This window comes from Stigmatopora argus, chromosome 1 (genome assembly GCF_051989625.1).
Source record: "Stigmatopora argus isolate UIUO_Sarg chromosome 1, RoL_Sarg_1.0, whole genome shotgun sequence".
In the NCBI taxonomy this organism is placed as follows: domain Eukaryota; kingdom Metazoa; phylum Chordata; class Actinopteri; order Syngnathiformes; family Syngnathidae; genus Stigmatopora; species Stigmatopora argus.
This window is the reverse complement of record NC_135387.1, coordinates 12,023,578-12,045,993: the sequence shown is the minus strand read 5'-3', so window position 1 is coordinate 12,045,993 and position 22,416 is coordinate 12,023,578. Positions and strand designations below refer to the sequence as shown.

General features: G+C 42.4%; 2 protein-coding genes across 5 annotated transcripts in view; one reads left to right on the top strand and one right to left on the bottom strand.

Annotated features, from left to right (window-relative positions):
- The window catches only part of kmt2d (lysine (K)-specific methyltransferase 2D), a 33,686-nt gene extending 27,924 nt beyond the window's left edge, over positions 1–5,762 (top strand). For all 3 annotated transcript variants that reach the window (XM_077597175.1, XM_077597166.1, XM_077597159.1), the window contains exons 51-55: positions 106–236; positions 345–630; positions 718–791; positions 2,567–2,675; positions 3,364–5,762. In XM_077597175.1, the coding sequence (XP_077453301.1) occupies positions 106–236; positions 345–630; positions 718–791; positions 2,567–2,675; positions 3,364–3,456 (693 nt within the window). In that variant the 3' untranslated portion in view covers positions 3,457–5,762. The remainder of the gene's footprint in view (positions 1–105; positions 237–344; positions 631–717; positions 792–2,566; positions 2,676–3,363) is intronic.
- Positions 5,763–5,894: 132 nt separating this feature from the next.
- acvr1ba (activin A receptor type 1Ba) lies at positions 5,895–20,284 on the bottom strand. 2 transcript variants are annotated; one of them, XM_077597126.1, is made up of 9 exons: positions 20,035–20,283; positions 11,192–11,428; positions 10,857–11,114; positions 9,212–9,442; positions 8,544–8,711; positions 8,318–8,474; positions 7,492–7,616; positions 7,298–7,428; positions 5,895–7,234 (listed from the first exon to the last, which is right to left on the bottom strand). In XM_077597126.1, exons 1-9 carry the CDS (start codon positions 20,096–20,098, stop codon positions 7,109–7,111), a joined length of 1,497 nt encoding a protein of 498 aa, XP_077453252.1. In that variant the 5' UTR covers positions 20,099–20,283; the 3' UTR covers positions 5,895–7,108. The 2 variants fall into 2 exon arrangements, with proteins under 2 accessions (XP_077453252.1, XP_077453242.1); XM_077597116.1 differs by having other exon boundaries at positions 7,298–7,616; positions 20,035–20,284.
- Positions 20,285–22,416: the final 2,132 nt, after the last annotated feature.

Below are 22,416 nucleotides of genomic sequence, written 5' to 3'. Positions count from 1 at the left end.
TAAAACTTGAATAAAACCCAATCTTTTCTCAGAAGTAGACCAAATTGCAGTTAGTAGACGTTTTCATTGGTAGTTTAACATGATATTATCACTTCTTTTTTTTAGTTGCCTGGGGTGGAGAACTGCCAAAACTACCAGTTCCGATATGGCCGCCATCCACTTATGGAGCTCCCTCTCATGATCAATCCTACTGGTTCTGCTCGATCAGAGCCCAAAGTCCCCACGCAATGCAAGAGGTAAAGAGAAATAATTGTTCATGTTTGATCTTCATTTTTTTTTTCTTAGGCCTCTCACAATTGATTCAGTTGACTCGCTTGTCTGTCTGTCTGTCTGTTTGTCTGCAGGCCTCACACCTTGAACAGCACCAGTGTGTCCAAGGCATACCAGAGCACCTTCACTTGTGAGATGAATACGCCATACAGCAAGCAGTTTGTCCACTCCAAGTCTTCGCAGTATCGGCGCCTGAAGACTGAGTGGAAGAACAATGTGTACCTGGCTCGCTCTCGAATTCAAGGCCTGGGTCTGTACGCTGCTAAAGATTTAGAGAAGCACACCATGGTCATCGAGTACATCGGCACCGTCATACGCAATGAGGTGGCAAATCGCCGGGAGAAGATCTACGAGTTTCAGGTTGAATTCCGACTCCTCGTTTGCTGGAAGAAAAAAAAAAAATTAAGTCGCCCTATCCAACTAATTGTCTTTTACTTTCTGTCCTAGAATCGTGGCATCTACATGTTCCGTATAAACAATGAGCAAGTGATTGATGCAACTCTGACGGGTGGGCCAGCTCGGTAAGTAACCTTGAGTATGTGCGTGTTCATTGGCCAAACAAAATTTTGAGGTTACATAGTTTTAAATGACATAAACAAATCCAAACGTAAAGCTGCTATCAAATGATGACCATTTAAAGACATGGACTTGACTGATTGACTGCAATAATAGATGAAGAATTGAATTGAAATTTAAAAAAAAAAAAAAATTCACACAAAACAATGCATCAGGCATCACCCAAGTTTTATAAAAGAGTGCTATAAAACAGAAACATTGTCAATCAACATAGTCAAAAAATAAAAATGACTGCGCCCGTTGTACATGTGGAAAATGAATGTGGCACAAAAATCTGTCTGTTTTTCTTTTCTTTTCTTTTTTTTTAAACCATTCCATAGTTGTCCATCCAAAACAATATATCAGGGAAGGCCCACTTTTTTTTTCAGCAATTCTAGTTGTGACATCACAACCACAATCTCTCATTTCTCATCTGTGTTGTATTGCACTAGGTAGTACATATTGACAGAATGGCAGAACGGTCACACAGTAACGAGAGGAGAGAAAGCCTATGGTTTGCATGCTAGCAAGCAGACTGCAAAATTATTTATTTATTCATAAAACTGAAAAAAATATAAGTAAAATAAAAAATATGGAATCATATATCAAATTATAAAACTAACTAGATAAGTGGATATAACATTTTACACAGCGACGCACTCGTAACAGAACAAACAAATTTAAATTAAGTTGGATTAATATATACAGACACACTCAAACATACGTTTAATGTAACTTTACACAAAACTGAATTCTAATTTTGTTTTACATTTTTATACCTTCTGGCCGGGTTAGCTGTTTGCCACTTCTCCACCCTGACGTTCGCTATCGATGGGCTGTTTGCTGTTGTATTCCCTTCAAAATATTCCGAAAATGATGCACACAAATGTCCTCACAATAGGATAACGCACGACCACTTGCCAACGAGAAGTAGTCTTGTATTAGCGATCGCTCCGCTGCTCATAAGAACATCAGGGGCACTGGCTTGCAACTCCCTCTTTGTAATATCTCTGGCTGCAACCGCTTTGAAAGGCGCCTATGATGATGGCATTACAAAGAGAGAGTTGCGACCAGAGATATTACAAAGAGGGAGTTGCGAGCCAGTGCCCCTGATGTTCTTATGAGCAGCGAACAAGACGTAATATAATACTCCTCGTATTAGAGATCCCTCCGGCATTGGCGCTGAGTGACGGAAAAAAACACTGAAAAAATGCAACGCTCTGCCCAGTGCTCGTAGATATGTGTTATACACGAAAGAGATGCGGCAAAAAAGACAGTGCGCTACCATGATAAACAGCCTCTCATGTCTTGGCCACCTGGCTTTCTCGCATCTCGAAAAATTTTCTCGTATCTAGAGATAATTATTTGCTCAATGTTCCTCGTATCTCGAGCTGCTCGTATGTAGAGGTGCTCGTATGTAGAGGTACCACTGTATAATAATATCTTCGCATAACATAAAAATCAGTCATTACCTATGCGGATGCGAGGTCTTTATGGTCTGAATTTTCCTTTTTTATTCAGTGACCTAAAATATCCACACATACAACATAGAATTTTATCTCAATCGTTTCTAACCACTGCAACACATACAAATTGACCAATACAGCATTTTTTACGAGGAGTTAGACTGTCGGGCAACGATGGTCTACAATAGTTTGCAACCATATCCAAAAGATGGCACTGTTGAACAAGCAGCAATCCTCCAGGTAGTTTGTGATTGAGCTAATGTGGTTTTCTGCAGCTACGTCAACCACTCGTGCGCCCCCAACTGCGTAGCCGAGGTTGTGACCTTTGACAAAGAGGACAAGATCATCATCATCTCCAGTCGCAAGATCCCCAAAGGAGAGGAGGTATGCTACACACCTACTCTAAAATGTATTTACAACTCCTAAAATTGCAACTACAGCTCAATGTCAACCATGACAGGTAAGGATTAGTGATTTACAGAAGTGATTGAGTTCATGTCAAGTGCAACCTTCAGGAAAAGTCTGTAGCCTCAAAACAAACATCATTACAACCAATATTAAAATATATATGTCATAAAAGTCAGATAAAAAAATGTATTAATATTTATTTTATATATATATTTATATATATATATATATATATATATATATATACAGACGTACGTACATACATGTCTGTATATATATATATATATATATACAGACGTACGTACATACATGTCTGTGTATATATATATATATATATATATATATATATATACAGACGTACGTACATACATGTATGTATGTCTGTATGTATGTGTATATATATATATATATATATATAATTTGGAATTGCGACATAGTCAGGTGCACCTTGCAGTCTGAAAATTCGAGTAACTGCAGCAAATTCTGCAAAAAATCTTAACCTACACAAAAGCAAAACCAATAAAAGGAGTCTAGTAGACATTGCGCATTGTCATTGAAAGTCAACATTCTTGAGTCAAGCTGCTGTTGACTTTTTATATGCAGTGTTATATTTATCAAGTAATGTCAAAAATGGATTTCCCCCTAACATGTTTGTGCGTTACAGCTGACTTACGACTACCAATTTGACTTTGAGGACGACCAGCACAAGATCCCATGCCACTGCGGCGCCTGGAATTGTCGAAAGTGGATGAATTGAGACCAAGGAAGGAAGCAAGGAAGGTGGAGCATGGCCTCCTTTCTGCGCCAAAGCCTAATCTGTGTTTTATTTTTATTTTATTTTTATTTTTTAAACTTGACTTTGCCAGTGCATAAGCTGCTCTCATCCAAGTGGAGGTAGGCTGGCCTCCATCTTATAGCATGTAGCCAAAGGTTTGACGAGCATTAATCACCACCACCCTCACCTCTTTTTCGATGGTGGACATACAACAACCAAGGGGCGCTCCTTACTTCCCCCCGACCCCCGTTATTTTCTCCCCCCCCGCTCGGCCAGAATCCTTTGTTTTTAACCAATGGGAGCAATCGCGTCCACAAGCACCATGCATCCACAGAAAAGAAAGAAAGCCATGTTAAACTACTACAAATGACTACTCCTGATTATTTTTTCTTTTTATGAATCGGACCTACAAGTACTTCCTCTCTCCCCGCTGATAAAACGGCACCCCCCAAGCATCAAATCATCATCAATGAAGACAATGCGGACGTTGGCTAGCAAGACAATCTTGGTTGAAAAGAACTTTTAGGAATTCTAAAAGGCTTGTTGGACCCGGTCTACCTCATTGAGTGAAAGCGGTAAGTGACTGCTTTGTATAGAAATAATAAGAAAAAAAGACAAAAAAAAACCAAAAACAAACAAAAAGACAAAACTGTTAACTCCCACTGCGGAATTTGAGAGGGGCTGTCTTGGACAAGCAGGGAATCTTAAACAGCATGTTTGCTCAGTTTATTCTATGCTGATGATCATTTCCACCCTGACGAGGATGAAGAAGAATCCCGACTTATTTATACAGATATGAACTATTATGAGCGTTTTTGATAAGCATTCAAACAAAAAGGCAATCAGAAGCTCAGCGTCGCCCGGTGACGCACGACTACTAAAATGTCCTTTTTCAAACGCACCCGCTTCCTCTCTGTCGCATTTAGTGGACAAAATATTTTACTGTAGTAGGTCTTCCTTTTTTGCCCGAGCGCAGCCTGCCGTCTTTTTACTCCTCGTGATGTTTGTCTGTGTGCGCGAGTGTGTGCGTGATTTTCTAGCGTCGGTACTGTCCTCCAGGTTTGAACTGATGGCAGGGAAAGACTGATTGGATAAAAGGGCATTTGTTTCCTCGTCTACCTGAGAGTTAAAAGGAATAATACTTTTAAAAAAAAAGTCTTTAAAGGGAGCTTTAGTCAAACTTCCCACACTGCTATGTTCCTCCTTTCCCAGAAAAACACCTAACACCTCACAGGATTCAAAGAAAAATGCAAGCTTGTACAAATGTATATAACGCGATATGCATACGGGGGCCCCTCAAACCCCTTTGTAATCAATAATGTGTAGAGAAATCAAACGGAAGAGAGAAAAAAATCAACCACTGGATATCATTTTAACAAAGCTGTACATACGTATAAATATATGTAAAATGGCAAACTAATATCTTTATGTATATGAACCAGAGTGTTTTTTTTGCATTAACCTGTTTTTCTATTGGTGTTTTTTGCTATAAGCTCAGAGAAAACTTTGTCGAAACAAAATAATGTGGTGAAGAGAAGCCAAGGCGGTGACATAATGGATCACATGGCAGTGCATAGCATTTGTATTTATGTCTTTTTTTTGTATTTATGCTTACCAAATCATGTCCCTCGTTTGCCTCCAATTTGATGAATATACTCATGAATGGAAGCGGTTATTCTTAGTGTCATGCTTATTTTGTATCTTCCCTTTAGAAGTGACTGTGTTGTGAAGTGCTTATGTGGAATCATCCCAAAATCAGACCCCAGATTTAACCTGGTAATGAATTGCACTCTCTTATAAATCTATCTATATATCGAGACACAGTGGAGACGTTTGCTCAAGTATTAGATATTGATCAAGTATCCCAAGCAGTGATTTTACTTGTTTTTGCTGTTTCTATTTCAAGGGAAGACCAGAATGAGTTCGACATTTAAAAAAAAAAAAAAGCCTCACTGGATTTTAGCCTGAGACATTTTTAACTTTTCTGAAATCTTAAAGTTCACTTCGTATCTTTTAAGTTCGCTTAAATTCAAGGTCGTTTTATTTTAAACTTCATCTACTTTTTAAAAAGAAAATGTATCGGTACAGCAACTTTTAGGGATGACAAATAAATATATTGATTTTTATTGTAAGTGGCATGTTTTGTATGAATATTCTTTCGAATTGTACATATTTTTGAAGGAAGCCAGAGGTTTCTTTATATTCAGCCCCCAACCCCTGCCCCCAACTCCCTTTCATCTTATGTCTGAGTTTGTTTCTTGTAAACAGAAATAAAAATGCATTTTGAATATGTGCATTTTTTTAAAACAACTGTTTTATGAACATAATCCAATATGGACCCCTTACATGGAGAGTCAGTGAATAAAGTTTCAGTCGACCATGTGAATGACTCAAAAATAAAAAGACAGCCACTTAAGAAGAAAAAAAAAGAATTTATTGTATATCATCTATATACACTAATCCTGAAAATATATGCACGACATGGATTTAAAAAAAATTATACATGGACAAGATGTCTAGTGGCTGTGTATCCATCGCATAAAAAAAAAAGTTAAAACTAAATAAAGGGTCAGGGCAGTTAAACTTTTTGGACAATTTACACCTGCCATGACTGACTCTGCAGCTGCATGCATGAAAGACAAAATGCAAACAAATATGAACACACGGATTCCTGATTAGAACTTAACAAATGCAAAACATGCAGTTTGACTTTGGCGATCGTTCCAGGAACTACTTTTGACATCATGCTTGACCTTTGCAATCAGACAGGAACCAGGAGTCCAGGTCACTCCCCAAAATATTCCAGTGTTAGTGAAAAGAGTTGTGTTCAAATAGAAAACATGTGGAATCAGTAGTACCAACAAATAGACGGAGGAGGTTGAAAAATCCAGTAGATTCATCATGTCAAACAAAATTTGTTTAGCTGAGAAAAAAAACAGAGTACCATCACTTTTCACATTGGTGCTTTCAGATGAGGAGTGTTAATTAAAACCAAACCAAAAAATAGTCACCCATCATCAGTAGTGTCACAGAAGAACAATTCATGACAGAAATACAGAATAGATATATCAAAAAGAATAAACAAGTTGGAAAAGACCCTTCGGCTCGGCGCACCGATGTCGCGGCGCAATTCGTCTCACAGTGTTCGTCCACATCAAGTCAAAAGTCAGAATAAATTAAAAGACTGTTTGCTGCCGGTCCGCCGGTCACCAGCGCAGAGGCAGCAACAGAACCTCCCATATTGTATTTTCTTGAGCGCATGTCACAGCCAGATGATGGGTTGTAGAAGACCAACATTGGCCACTGGTTTCTTCCAATATTCACAGCCAGGGGGCAATTTGGGATCCATTTCTTTCTTTAAAAAACAATGAGAAATGAACCCACACTGTACGATAGTAGTTCCCGCCCGCCACGTGGAAGATGAAAACAAAAACAAAAAAAGATGATAACGAGAGCGGTAGTGCTGTGGTGCATGAAGGCGGGTATTAGGAGGAAGGAAGGAAGGGAGGGAGGGAAATAGCGAGGGGGAGAGGTTTGAGGCGAGGCGACATCGGAGGGGGTCTGTCGGTTGTCTCAGTAGTTTTGGCTAAAAAGGTGAGGTAGGCCTTGGCTAAAAAAACTGGCAGGGCTGGATTCACATCTTGATGTCCTCCTCCACGCTAAGCTGCGATAGCGTCTTCTTGATGCGCAGCGCCGTCAACCGCGCCGCGCCATTGGCGTACCAACACTCCCGCATGATCTTCCCCATCACGCGCAGCGACTGCGCACGACAAAACATGAGAATGCAGCCTGACTGTGGTAAAAGGGGCAAACAAACGCTTACCTCGTAGCTCTGCCACCAGTTGGGCACGTTGGGTCGCAGCTTCTGCTCGCACACCACTTTCCTCATCTCCTCTATGGAGGGGTCGGAGGGCACCAGGTCATAGTAGGGCAGCTGGTACTCCTCGTGGATACCTGGGGGGTGGGAGGTGTGCTCAGCTTTTGTCACGGGCTTCAGCGTAAGGAAGGGGGTCTCACCTCCGGCATTGCAGCGCCGTGCTATCTCCCAGTACACCAGCCCCAGAGCGTAGATGTCAGCGCACTTGAAGGAATCAAAGTGCTTCATGTTAATGCTTTCGTCCAGCACCTCCGGAGCCATGTACCTGCCAGAGAGCGCAATCCAGCCGTTAGGATGTTCGCTCGATGAAAAGAAACCCCAAGCCCCGCTGTAAAAAAAGGGCAATTTAGAGTGTCCAACCATTTTTGCCATTATGAAAACTGAAATATTACCAATTGTTATACTTTTTCCATGATGAATGATTTTATATAATTTCTTCTAATTACGAATGCCATTTTTGTCATTATGAAAACTGAAATATTACCAATTGTTATACTTTTTTCCATGATGAATCATTTTATAGTTTCTTCTAATTATGAATGCATAAGTAAAATCATTCCAAGTAAATAAAAAACCTATATTGATGAAAGTAAAATGAATAAAAACAGAAATGCACTTTCAAATGCAGCTTTTTCCTCCATAATATTTATAGCTCATTGCATGGCACTCATTGATGCCGATGCACGTCCAAAGGAAAGCTAAGAATGCTCATCTTCCGGTGCCATTGTCGGCGCTCCATTTGGACAAACGTGAGGGGGGAGGGCCAAGTTCAAAATGAATCACAAACCACAAACAAACACAAATAATTACTGGAATTAAATCAGCTCCGAAACAAAAAAGAAAAAGGAAATAGTGCTAACGTGCTCCGAGGATCAATGCCCTAGAATACACTTAACAAAATGTCCTTCAATCCTAGAGTGACCCACATGTCTAAACGTTAAAAGACAGGAATGCGGCGAGTCTTACCTCTTGGTGCCCACCCGCTGGTTGGGAGCAATATCGATCGTGTCCGTGATGGATTCGTGGCGGACGGCCAGGCCGAGGTCGGCGATGGCGCAGGTGCCGTTTCTTTTCACCAGGATGTTCTTTGACTTGAGGTCACGATGAGCGATGCCAGGCTTCCCTGCGGAGTGTGGCGAATCCGGTCGTTACTTTCGCCCGGCCCGAGCGGGGTCTCCGGAGCTCGTCTCACCCTGAGTGCCGAGGATCTCCATGTGCAGATGCGCCAATCCGCTAGCGGCCGACAGCGCCAGCTTGATCATGCCCTCGATGGTGACCGAGTAGCGGTTCAAGTAGTCAAAGAGGGAGCCGTGCTCGTGGTAGTCTGACACCAGCCACAGCTGAGTCCACGTGCCATTATCTGAAGAAGAACAGAACCGAGCACTGAAGAAAATAAATGCACAACTATGAGGTGGAAAATGACAAAAAGAAGGTGACAAGGTGGATATGGCTGTTTCGGTTTAGATGAAGAACAACGAGGACATGCACGGTTTTTGTCTTGATAAAAATGGTCGTTCATTCATTTTGGAACCGCTTATCCTCACAAGGATCACGGGGCTGCTGGAGCCTATGCCAGCTGATTCCGGGCACGAGGTGTACCCTGAATCGCTGGCCAGCCAATCGCAGTGCACGAGGAGACGGACAACCATTCACGCTCACAATCATACCTAGGGGCAATTAAGAATGTTCAACCAGCCTACCATGCATGTTTTTGGAATGTGGGAGGAAGCTGGAGTACCTGGGGGAAAAAACCCACGCAATCCCAGGGAGAACACGCAAACTCCACACAGAAGGACAGACCTGGGATCGGACCCAGGAGTCCACAACCGTGAGGCCGACAGGCTAACCAGCAAAAATCACCTTTATTGTCCGCTGCAATGAATCCCAATATGTTCTCGTGGCGCAGCATGATCGTCTGATAGATCTCGGCTTCTCGAAACCAGGAGCGCTCCTCCCGTGATGAGAAGATCTTCACCGCAACGTCTCCCCCACGCCACTTCCCTCGCCAGACCTCGCCGAAGCGGCCCTTTCCTATGATTTCCTGCAGCACGATGGTCCTGGCCACGGTCCGCTGCACAAACAGGGGAAGGCCTGTCGGAGGCAGTAGGAGATCAATTGGCTTGTTTGGTAAAAATGTAGAATGCACCACCTACTGCGAATGAAAGCATGTTAAGAAGCTGTTTGAGAGCAAAAATGACCTCAACGGGCACGGAGGTGCGTGTTCCCATCACAGACATGTTTCGACACATTCCGAGCTGATTACTCTGGAACCGCAACATATTTCCACTATTATTATCCCTTGCACCGCAGATAAAATGATTGCTGCAAAGTTTCCAGACTTGTAAAATACTTGTGATTACCACAAATCATTGTAAGTGCCTAGAAATTTGTGATAAGACTTCAGGTCAGCGTGACTTACAGGTCAAATGGGCACAAGATGCATCTCAGGGGAACAAAAAAAAAACATCTAAATAAATACTTCACAGGGTCCAGATCCCAGCCTAAGCATCCAAACTCAATGTGTCGCCATGTTTTATAGAGTAGATGATGATGGTGACATACAAAGCATTGCTCACATTTCATCATAGTATAAGGAATCGGAGTTAAATAGGCTAATGGGTTAAAAGGTTATTACAAAATTTCTTTTCGCACCTCTGTGACCTTTGGCCTCATCACCACAACATTTATTCTTCTCTTCCCTTTCATATTGCAAACATCCTGCAGGTTTGATGATAATGCTTTTATCTGTTCTGCAGTTATCTTCAACATAGACTTCCAAACAGACACAGAACCAAATCCCTAAACTCCATTGTAAATACAGTAATACCTTGACCTACCAGTGCCCCAACATACGAAGAATTTGAGATACAAGTAAAATTCCGAGCAAATATTTGCCAGGAGATTCAAGACAACTTTTGAGATACGAGCATACGAGACAGCCAGGTGGCCGAGACACGAGAGGCTGCTTATGATTTCTGCGCACTGTCTTTCTCGACACATCTCCCTCATATAAAGATATCTATGAGCACTGGGCGCAGCGATCCATTTTTTTCTGCTTTAGTGCAGAATTAAGTGAAACACAATGGGCCCAAAGCATGGTGCCATGAAGGGTAGTGCAAAGAAAAGGCGTATGATGACAATTGCTATTAAGCGTGTGTATAGGAATCTAAGTTCATTTAAGTTAAATTTAAAGTTTATGTTGTTACGAGCTACAGTACTGAGTTACATTACTGAATAATGTCTAATTTTAGTATTAAACATCATAACTAGTTATTTGTTACTTTGTTAGTAGATGGTGAATTACAACCAATAAAAATGCTTTTCCCGTTGTGATATCCTGTTTTTCGGTGGGGGGGGGTTTCAGAGGGTGGGAACGAATTAATTTGTATTTAGTTCATTTCTATGGGAAACGTTGATTTGAGATACGAGTAAATCGACATACGAGCTCAGTCCCGGAACGCATTAAGCTCGTGTCTCAAGGTATGACTGTATAGTGTTCTATTACCAGAGCCTGATCCGGAGGTAGACATGTCATAAATGAGGTCCTGCAAGGTCTTGTCCTTGGCCAAGTACAAATGGTCACAGGACGGGTCCTCCACCTCGAGCCTCTGCCTGTGACTGTAGGCCCTCTGATGATACTGGAAGAGGAAAACTGCCACCATGAGTAGCACGCAGAGCAGAAAGACGGGACCCGCGATGACCGCCACTAGTTCCACGGGACCCCAGGAACCACTTGCGCCTGAAAGTTCTTCTTTCGTGGGCACTGGGAAGGCATAAAGGAATACAGTGTCAGTTTCACACCGGAAAGGCGAGCCAGGCGCCCATCTGGCAGAGCCTTACCGGGAACGATCAGGTCAATACTGTTGCAGTAGTCTACATAGCAGCAGTGAGTGTTGAGTAGACCCTCGGCGCTGAGACAGTAAAAGGGTTTCCCGGGCGGAACCAGGTTATCGCTGTTGATGCAGATGCGCACATGTTGCTCTTCTCCCTGGTTGTTGTATGTGGAGGCCATGCAGGCGCCATCCGTCTCGCATTCATAACCCGTCTTCTCACACGTTGTGCAGTTACAGCGGAGAGCTGATTGGGGAACAAAACAAAAAGGGCATGAGTGATCATGGTCATTTCACACTAAATTCGGGCACTTCAGGGAGAACAAATATAATTGAAATGCACTTTGCGCCAGCTCTGAGTACTTGGAGTCTCGCAAATGTAATGAAAATCTGTTTTACTATGATCAAGTAGTGTTAGAAAATACTGACTTTTCTTGAACACATTGCACCAATTCAGCACTGTTCAACCCTATATATAAAGGGGGGCTTTTATCTCATTGGTTACTATAGAGGGCACTAGACGTCCATTCATTTCTGACTGGGAGGGCAGGTATCGATTATTGTGCCTTCTTAGGCACTGAAAGATGAGCATTCACAGCCAATTAAATTAATTGGCCGTCTATCGTTGTCAATGGCAGTCTCTAAGTTAAATGCTATTAATGAAAAAAAATCTACTTTTGTGTTAGAGGGCCACTATCGTTTGTATTTGTTCATTTTGGTTTTATTAATTACCTTTTTATAAACATTTAATTCCAATTTTTATTCAAGGACAAATATGCTTGCTACTGGAAGCTAAAATTTTTGGTCAGTTTACCAGCGCCAGTAAGGGCTCAGCAAGCAGAGCTCAGGAAACTGATTAGTTTTGGAGCCAAATGCGATTTAAAGTCCAAGCGCACATGTTTTCATTTAGCTCTGGTCAGTCTTAACAAGCTTTTACCAAGTTTTGACATTAACAAATGCAGAGCTCGTCAGGACCTGATGGAGTTTAAGCACTCGGTCCCGAGAATAACTAAACCCTGTCCTTTCAAAATCACTGTGTAGTCTGTAAGTAACATGTCACAGGCCAAAAACTAATCCTTCAATTCCAAATGAAGAGCGGACCTCTCGAGAATTGACTTTGGACTAAAAAAGCAGCAATAAGTCAAGAAAAGAGGAATTCTTATCTTTATTCTTTTCCAGACAGGCGTGACTGTCAGTTCAAGCTCTAACAATGTCTGGCACAGAGAGAGCAAAGATTTAGGCATGGAAAGCTTCCACTAATCTCCTGTCTTATCCAGAGGGTCTTTTTGACCAGAAAGGCTCTCACACAACTTCTTTATGACAAGTATGGCCGAGCGGATTTTTGTCAACAGTTGACCAATGGTGAGCCGGGTTTGCATTCTATCCCAAATTGCATTTGTATGAAGTGCACCTTCTGTTGTACGCAAGAAAAAAAAATTGTGACATCCTCACAGGAGTTTCCATGCTACTGAAGCCTCATCTCGTGTGGGAGAGGGGTATTTTTTTTACAAACATGTCATGGATGGTATGCCGATGTGACTAAGCTGTGCTTGTTTACTGGAAGGGGAGCGTCAAAGCAAGAATATATAGTCATATTTCTGCTGTGCCTAGCAATTTGGGAGGCAAAGAGGGAGAGGCTGAAAATCTTGGCTCAACGTGTGGTATGAGTACCATTGTTGGAATGCGAAACTGAATTAAATATGCTACATTACAGTAATACGAGTGCCACGAAATAAGAGGAATTTGAGATACGAGTAAAATTCCGAACAAATAATTACCTTGAGATACGAGCATACGAGACAGCTGAACTTTCTCCCCGCATCTCCCTCATGTAAAGATCTCTACGAGCACTGGGCGGAGCGTTGCATTTTTTTTTCCATGAGTGGTGTACGCCTAACAGAGCGGGCTCGCCACTACGAGAGGAGTTTTTCAACAATATGTTAAAAAGAATCACTGGAATAAAGTTTTCAGAAGACAAGGGGAATTTCTGCCAAGTGGAGAAAGTTGGGTCTCTTAACAAATTCGTAGGGAAATGAGCCAAATCACAGTTCAGCATTAAATCATTTCCTGCCATTGACGGCGATAGATGTGACAATCATTCACTTCCAGCCCCTGTATGGCCTAAAGCAGACAAACAGCTCGAGTCCTTTTTTGGTGAATTCTGTTCTTGTATGCACATTATTCTTAGTCTTTACACTAGTGCTTTGTGTGGAGATTAAGAGAACATTAGTAAGGATTGGAGCAGGCGGGCCTGGGTGAACAAAGAGGCGAGCGGGAGAAGGGGGGATGGGCGCCGCGAAGTGGACCGCCATGGTGAGTGGCAACAACCCCAATATTTGAGGGCCAGACGGGGTGGGGGATGGGCTGGATACTATAAAAGAGGCGGGGGACTAACGAACCGGTCTTACAGAGCCCCCCAGCTGCGATCGGAGTTCCGCCCGAGGGACCAGCTGTTAGCGTCATTAAAACCCAGTCTAGACTTTGACTTACAGAAAGGTGGGGGCAAGTAACAGGAAAAAAGGGAACAGTGAAGTTAAAAGTTTGTCAAGTTCCTATCATTCCGTACATGCTGAGACAGGAAATGACAGTTGTAGAGAGGAAGAGATTAATAATACATTGTTGCCCCAACTGGTTTTGCCCCTACCTGGACCAGAAAACAACCCACACTATAGTGCCATTCATCCTAGCGACACAATGCACCCCTGTTGACTCCTTTGTGAGTCTATCGGCTCGAGTGCGTTCATGGGTTATACAAAGCTCCTTGTGCGAACTGTCGCATCAGAAGCAAATCACACAAAAGCACACTGATGTTAGCGTGTGTGTGAAGAGCACAACGCTATTACCCAAATGCACTGTCTGAAATTCGATACCTCAGATTCAGATACCAGACAGAGTTGATCAAGACAAACAGCCGCCACCAGACAGCTCAACACACAGACAACATGCACAAGTGCCTCTGAATCAATGCTCCAGGAAAGAGGAAAGTCATTACCTTTGTCTGCATCTCGGAGTCAAATTACTGATTGGCTTCCAAAGCCAAGTCTCTGCAACTGGGAGAGCAGGTACCATAGAACTACTGCTACTTCATTTTTGTAGTTAGGATTTGCAGTTGTGAAGACTTGATTGTCTGTATTGCACCATAATGTCACAGTAGCATATTGATACTCCAAAACTCCCAACGGACTTTACCAAAAAACTTTGATTAACCACAATAAAAACATTTCTTTCAATTTCGGCCATATGCTTGATCCACACCTCTTTTTATTTATTTTGAGCAAATGATTGAGAAATGTAAAAAAGTTACTGTGTAAAATGCAGGTCAGAAAAGTACTCGTGTCTGCAAATATATTGAAAAGCACAGAAATAAATTACAAGACATTTGCTTTCCTAAGTGCAAGAACAACGTCCAGAGCTTGTCACAATAAAAATATTATTGACTTATCCTCCAACAGATAAAATGATCATCGGGTCTTGTTTTTTTTAGCGCACGATAAAACGTACCATTGAAATTCATAAACCATATGTCGTTCCCTACCTGCAAGCAAACAAAGTCTCTGCTGGAGGGGAAACTTACTCATTTGTACAGAAAGTTGGTTTACAATACCGTATATCTTGGCATTGATCTAGTCCAAGGGTCAGCATTACTGATACAGACACGATACATACGTAGTAGCCGAGTAAAGGGACGGGAAAGGTCTCAGTAGAAGAATTGGGGGGTGGGGGAACGGTATTAATGTAGCCCTCCAGACATGAACTATCTTTGCAATTGAGTGCAATTGTGGGTCTGACGGTCATTGTATCCCCTTGTGGTGCAGTATCAGTAATAGTGGCACTGGGTCAGTCACAGTGCACGCCGTCTGCTGCGCCAATTAGAGCCCAGAGCCTGCTGGCCTAATGGAGGTCATTACTGACTCTAGATCATCTCAGACTTGACCTGAATCTATGTAGCCCCCTCGCAATGTTAGAAGTCATTGGTCAAAACAGATTACTACGTTAAAACATTGCTCAGGATAATGGAGACAAATTCGACATTTTTTTGTGGATTTTTCATTTCTTATGCATGTATGTTTACCCATTTAAAGCAGTTGTTTCCTTTAAAAAATATTTAATTACAGCAAGATAATTTTCACCAAGATGGAAAGGCTTTTATAAACTGGTGTAATAACAGCCCTCAGGTCTTGAACCTTTAATATGAAAACTGTTGGGTAATAGCTAGCTAGCTGGTTCTTAGCCATTAAATGAAGCTCGTAAAACTTAATGCATTGAAGCTTTCAGGGTGCATTCATTTAACAAAAAAAAGCCTTTAAATTGGAATCCGCCCCAGCATAGAACCATGTGCAATGAGATTTACCGGACACAGTCCAGACATTTGCAAACATGCTCTGCCCATTATACAAGCTGTAAGGGTGGACTAATGAATAGGGCTGTCACATACCTAAACTTTTGCAGGTGATTAATTGAAGAAGATTGTTTAATTGTTGAAATGCTCAGCATGCTTAAAAGTTGGGTGAAGTGTCTTGCCCAAAGACACTACATCATTGGGGACAGGTAGGAGCAGGTATTAGAACCCCAGACCATTCAATCAAAGGACAACACGCTGTGTTTGTTCCACATGTTTAGTTATAACATTTGTGATATTGGTTTTTGAATACAACGGTCCCCACCAATGACCTGAACCATTAAATAAAAATAAAATAAATTGCTTAGTTTTTCCCAGCGTGGAAGTGTTACTTACCAAGTTTCACAAAATACAAAAATAAAATTAGAAATTATGCCACAACATTTCCTGGTGCAGTACGAAAATGCTTTCTTAGTGACACACCTACCTGTCTATTCGTTTGTGACTTTCACCATGAATGAAGCCCACACCAAAGAGTTCATTCTCAAGAGCGCTAGCAGCAGGAAGGGGCATCATATGACGCTCATTTAATAGTACATAGAGCTACAACACTGATAAAACAGCGTGGACATTGATACAGTAGTAAGACACTCCCGGCTCTGTGTCTGAGATCAGATTGCAAGTGTGTCAGGTACACACAAAGCTGACGGTGTCATGCGAGAATGCAACAGGCATAACTTGCTCCTAATCTGAATGAAGTCAACAATACGTGACTTGCCAAAGCAGTTTGGAACAAAAATATTGGCCAGAAACACAGGACTCTTTCCAATCTACACGAGCTAAACCACTTTCGTGTGGGTCTGGTTTCGGGCCTTGTATTACATAATCCTCCAAAGGGTGCTCAAACCACGGCTTCACACCAACTTGTGGGCTCCCTTTCACTAAAGACCCTGCCAGCTGGACAAACCAACCACCCATAACCCCCATCCCCCAACTTTTATCAGTGTCGGCAACACATCCAACCCCCACACTCACACATCAATGTCAAAGTTGGCGTATCCTCTTCGAATAAACATGACTAGGATGACATCATTCGTGTTCAATACGCAAAAACTGGGCGAGCGTGTTCAACAGAACCCTTGGGCGGGGGTTCTTTAATAAACTTGTTTCGATCAGCCGTTATTGAACTTTAGGTCAGAATTGCGTGAGTTTATATTTGATTGGTGACTCTCAAAGAGAAACATTTTTATCTTTTAATTGTCCATCTTGACAAAAAAAAAATCCCAAAGTAGAAACAAAAATCCTTATTAATTTTTAAAAGCAGTAGATTTGATAGAGTTTACATTTGGATACATCAAGCAAATGCTCCAGTTATCAATTTTTATAAGGCAACAGATGTGCTCTGCAGTTAAATATATTTAAAAAAAATACTCTCTCCCATTTGTTTTGAGAGTTGTCCTTTTTGGCTTATCTAATGTTCTGCAATGTTGTGATGCAGATAATGTTTACCCTTATATTTAGAAAGTGCAACAGGCATTAAAATGTCATCGATACAGGCTGCAAACAGTCCCTTAGAGACCAAACTTGATTTAGACTAAATGTGATAGGCCTTTAAAACATGATAGACAAAAAAATAACAAAAGAAGGCAATGGGATTACAAACAATTAGAATTAGTTTGGAAGTAGTGAAGATATAACATCTGCCCACAGGGTTTAATTATCCCCTTTATCAGATTGTTGGCAAGACATCTTGTTGACGTTACAATAAGTGTAGTGTTGCACAACCAGCAAATTATGACAATTCAAAATCTTCTCTTGCAAATGTTTTCCACATCAAAAACTCATTGCTGTTTTGCATCATGTTACAACATTCTCCTCCAGTCATTCTATCTTGCATTACACAATTCTTTGAAATATTTCTGTGGAAAATGGGCGGCCCGGCGGCAGAGTGGTTAGCGCGTCGGCCTCACAGTGGAGGACTTGGGTTCAAATCCAGGTCAGTCCACCTGTGTGGAGTTTGCATGTTCTCCCCCGGGCCTGCGTGGGGTTTCTACGGGTACTCCGGTTCCCTCCCACATTCCAAAGACATGCATGGTAGGCTGATTGGACACTCTAAATTGCCCCTTGGTATGAGTGTGAGCGTGAATGGTTGTTTGTCTCCTTGTGCCCTGTGATTGGCTGGCCACCAATTCAGGGTGTCCCCCACTCCTGGCCCAAAGTCAGCTAAAATAGGCTCCCGCACCCCTCGCGACCCTAGTGAGGATAAAGCGGCTCAGAAAATGAGATTAGATGAGTCCTTCATGTTGCTGTTGTCTGGGGTTCCTTCTCTAAATTGAAGTTTACAATTTGTACCTTTGGAATCACTACATTTCCAGACTTTTTCGATGAACAAGTATCTCCACTTACGCAATACTACATGACTCAGTGGCTTCCAATGAAGACGCTAGACGTCCAATCCATTTTCACTGGTAAAGTCGCAACGAATAAGCTCAGCAAATAATCACTGTCAGCCCTACCAATCAAAAAGAATTGGAGATCTAGCGCTATCAATGTCACTGAAACGTGACCATTCTCAGTCTGTTCTCTCAATTTCAACAAATCGAACGTCAATCGTTGTGAATGGGTTAAGTGGGGTATACTTTTACCATCTCTGCTTGTTTATAGGGGGGGGGGGGGGGGGCAGTGAGCAGCTGGTTTCATCTGCAAGCAACAGAAGCAGAAAGCAAGAAAAGCAGAGCAGAGAAGCTGCCCTAAAGACCCCCACTTGCCACATTTCCATCACAATGCACCCAGACTTGAACTGTGACTCCTGTCTGGGGTTTGTGAATACATGGCGGTCGTCAACCCATGCCAGCATTCACACACATTGGGCGAGCACCCTTTTCAATCCTTTGCAAATGGGCACTAGGGCAATATGTTTGCTCCAAGCAACACATTTCAGCCCTTTGAGTGGGTTAGGGCTCCATTCTGAATGTTCCAACCCCCTCATGGTCACATTTAACAAGGCAACTGAGTCACAAACAAGCACAACCAACACACTTTGGTATGCGTCGGGTACTGGTGTGAAGTTTTACCATGTTTTTTTAAGAGTCACGGTTAGTAAACTGCTCAATTTTGCCATACCAGTAAGTAGACCCCCTGGACCGCCCAGTCGCCTGCGAGAGATAAACTGGTAGCCAGCTGCTTCCCACTTCTAAGTAATGACAATTGCGTGAATGTCGAGAAAACGTGAGAACCGAAGGCTGTTGACTCAATACGACTTTTGCCCGTGCCCAAAATGGGAGCCGAAAAAAGCAAAGAAAGGCAAGGGCTGGAGGAAGGCAACTACCCCACTGGTGAACACGCTTCAAAAAAGTAGCCGCTGTTCCCACCGGAATAGTTTCAATATAACTACATTTTACGAGAACACTACCTTCACTGTTTGGCAAACTCAAACTACATTATTTGTTAAATTAATGATGTAACAGCCTTAATAGCAATTGTAACCAGTTAGAAGCTGTCATTAATTAAAGTGAAACAAAAAACAATATAGTTCGCCATCGTTCGATATGAAGTTGATCAAAATGCACAGTCGATTCTGAATACTTGTCGCTTATGTTCACGTCGTCATTCATTTTGGCTCCAATATAGCGGCGTAAATAGAAATTGTCACCTGATGGCCACAGCTCTGTAGCTGCTGCCTGGGCCTAATGTGGCTAAGTAGCATCAGTTTACATCACATTGAGTGCAGTATGTACTGAGTTATACTAATCTTTTATCACATATGTACTACCTTTTTTTTTACACTGTTTGAACTTACATTTTCTAATAGTGACAAAACATCAAATAAAAATGCTGCAGCCTGTGCAAGCTTAGTGCTATTAACTTCGATCTGTTTTTTAATCTATATGAAATAAATATATTATTCTTTTTTTTTGGGCCTACCTGTTTAAAAAGAAACATTTTTCCTCCAAGAGGCAAAACAGTTTACCATTTATTTAACCTTTATATACAAAAACACAAAATAATACAATTTAGAGCTGTAATCGCAATATACCGCGATATCATTGTTCAAGAATATCGTATCCGATGGCGTCCCATGCCTACACACATTACAGATGATCCAGTAAGAATGTTGGGTCAATACGGCACCAAAGTAAGATGAACTTGTTCCGACCCCGTCCTACATTCAGGACTCGTGTATAAATATAAACACGGGGTTAGTATCTTGTCGGCTAGCAGACACTCCGACGTAAACAAGTAACGCGACCGCGTTGTTGTGCATTAGGCTGGCTTCGATTAAGCAAAATCACCTGATCCAGTGTTCTCCCGTTGAGAACAAGCAAGAATTCGACTTTTTTTTGTAGGTCAACGCTAGTTCGACGTGCTTAGCCAAATCCCCTCCAGCGTGCAGCAGCAGCAGGAGCAACGCCATGGCGAGGAGCGAACGACAACACAAGGCAGCACACAACGCTCACACGGCGGGCGAGCACAGCTAGACAAAAGCCGAAACGGGGTGCTCGACTCCAACTTACCGTTCCCGACAGCCAGCAACCCGAACAGGGCCAGCAACGCCCGGCCGGTGTGTTTCACAGCCATCGCTCGCGCATTCCCATCGCTTCACGCACTAAAACACGAGAAAAGTAGACTGACTGCAACACAACACAAGCCACAAATCCGACCGCACTAGCCACACACACACTTACACACACATGCATACATACACGCACTCGCACAGGCAACACGCGCGTATACATGCGCGCAAATTCACGCGCACGTAGCTAGCCGGGCGCGTGAGGTATTTAAAGGGGCAGTGCCAATTTAAAGGGGAGGGCCGTGTGTCCTCCTCGGAGGTCAACAGCAGTGGTTTATGACCGCTGCTCACATAACATGCTACAAAATAAGTCACTTTAATGACTTGATCACAGTGCGACTGTTTATTTCTCCCTTGTTTGATAACGCAATGTGTTCGAGATAGCGTCCGTGTTTGTTGGGGATTGCATGGAAGGAGCTGAACTCATTTTCCCTTTGAGGAGGGAAAAGGGGGGGCGATGGCCGGGAAGGAACCCTCATAATAAAGTGTTTGCCGATCTAGATAAAGCGCGGATGCAGGATTTGTTTCATAATATTATGAATTCAGGTCATCCCCTCCCCAAAAAGGAGCGCAAATAGTAAAACAAATCTGTCTGGTGTAAACTCGTATATTTTGGAATGGTTTTTAATGCTGTGCATTTCTCTCATGCATTATTCAGAGATTTGTAAACTTCTGACTGAGCCCCAGGAGGATGTTTGATTTGGAAAAAACAAACAATTTGCATCTAATTTTTTCAACAGCATTTAATGCTTTGTGTTTAAAATAACGCTTTAATTGGCTGGTTTGCATTGAATTATTTTTCTGAAACAATAGCTAAATGTTGTCCCCGTTTGCATGGGTTTTCTCCGGTTTCTTCCTACATCCCCAAAACATGGCATCTTAATTGTCCTTAGTACTAGGATGATTGTTCGTCTCATTGGGCCCTGCAATTGGCCGGCAACCAATTCAGGGGTTTCCCTGCCCACTGCCCAAAGTTGGCTGGGATAGGGTCTAGCACCCCCACGACCCTTGTGAGGGTAAGCGGAACCAAAAATGCAAGGATGTGAAATGGGTCTAAGATAAGTAGTGAGCGCATCTGACTCACAGTTCTGAGTTCAATCCAGGGCATTGGGTTCCCTGTGTGGAGTTTGCATGTTTTGTGGGTTTTCTCCAGGTATACATCTGTTTCATCACACATCCTTAAAACATCAACTGCAGCCCTATTTGACACTCCATAGGTGTGTGTGTGTGTGTGTGTGTGTGTGTGTGTGTGTGTGTGCCTCTTAGCTGGATGAGACCCCACCAGTACTCCAGCAAGGTTCATGACGATAATTGACACGCAAGATCAATAAATGAAAAGCTAAATGGTGAAGGGATAGTAATAAACAGCACATTGGGATGAATAGGGAGAATTTTTTTAAATCAATTAATAGGCGCGGCAGCCCGGTGGCTTGAGTGGTTAGTGCGTCGAGTGGTTAGTGCGTCGGCCTCACAGTTCTGGGGTCCTGGGTTCGAATCCAGGTCAGTCCACCTGTGTGGAGTTTGCCTGGTCTCCAGGGGCCTGCAAGAATTTTCTTCGGGTACTCTGGTTTGAGTGTGTGTGAATGGTTGTCTGTCTCCTTGTGCCCTGCGATTGGCTGGCGACCAATTCAGGGTGTCCCCTGCCTTGTCCCTGAAGTCAGCTGGGAGAGGCTCCAGCACCCCCTGCGACCTTAGTGAGGATAAAGCGGTTCAGAAAATGACTGACAATTAATAGGCTTGATTAAAATGGACATTGGAATAGCCCCTAGCCTCAAGTGTTTTGTTTGAACTTCACTTCATGTCCATTCACCTTCTGACACTGGCCTAATTTTGGGGTCCAAAATTGGAAGGTTTGAAAATACACTGCATACATAATCAAATCTGCAAATAACCCCTGTTTGCTGCAAGTTTGCCCATTAACTTACCTTGCACAGGAATATAAAAGCGCTCAATTGGCTGAAATAATCAGCTTTAGGATCATTGCTGTGAACGCTCATCCAAACACCACCTGTGGTGCTCACATTTGACTGCTGTACTTTACATTTCTGTCTCTAACAAACCTCTCCTCTGGGAAAATCAAAACACATGAGAGGGGAAAAAAGCAGAAGTAAACTTTAAATTCATTTCGCTTCTTATTACTAGCCTGATTTGCTTCACAATAAATTAATTGCATCATGCGCCAATGTGACCATGTTTGCACTTCAAATTAATGACTCAGGCTAAATAGAATAGATGGAAATAAAGCAATGCCCCACAATGACAATTGTATTCACATGTGACAACCACAACTGCATGGCCAAACAGATAAAGACTTACTAAAAGT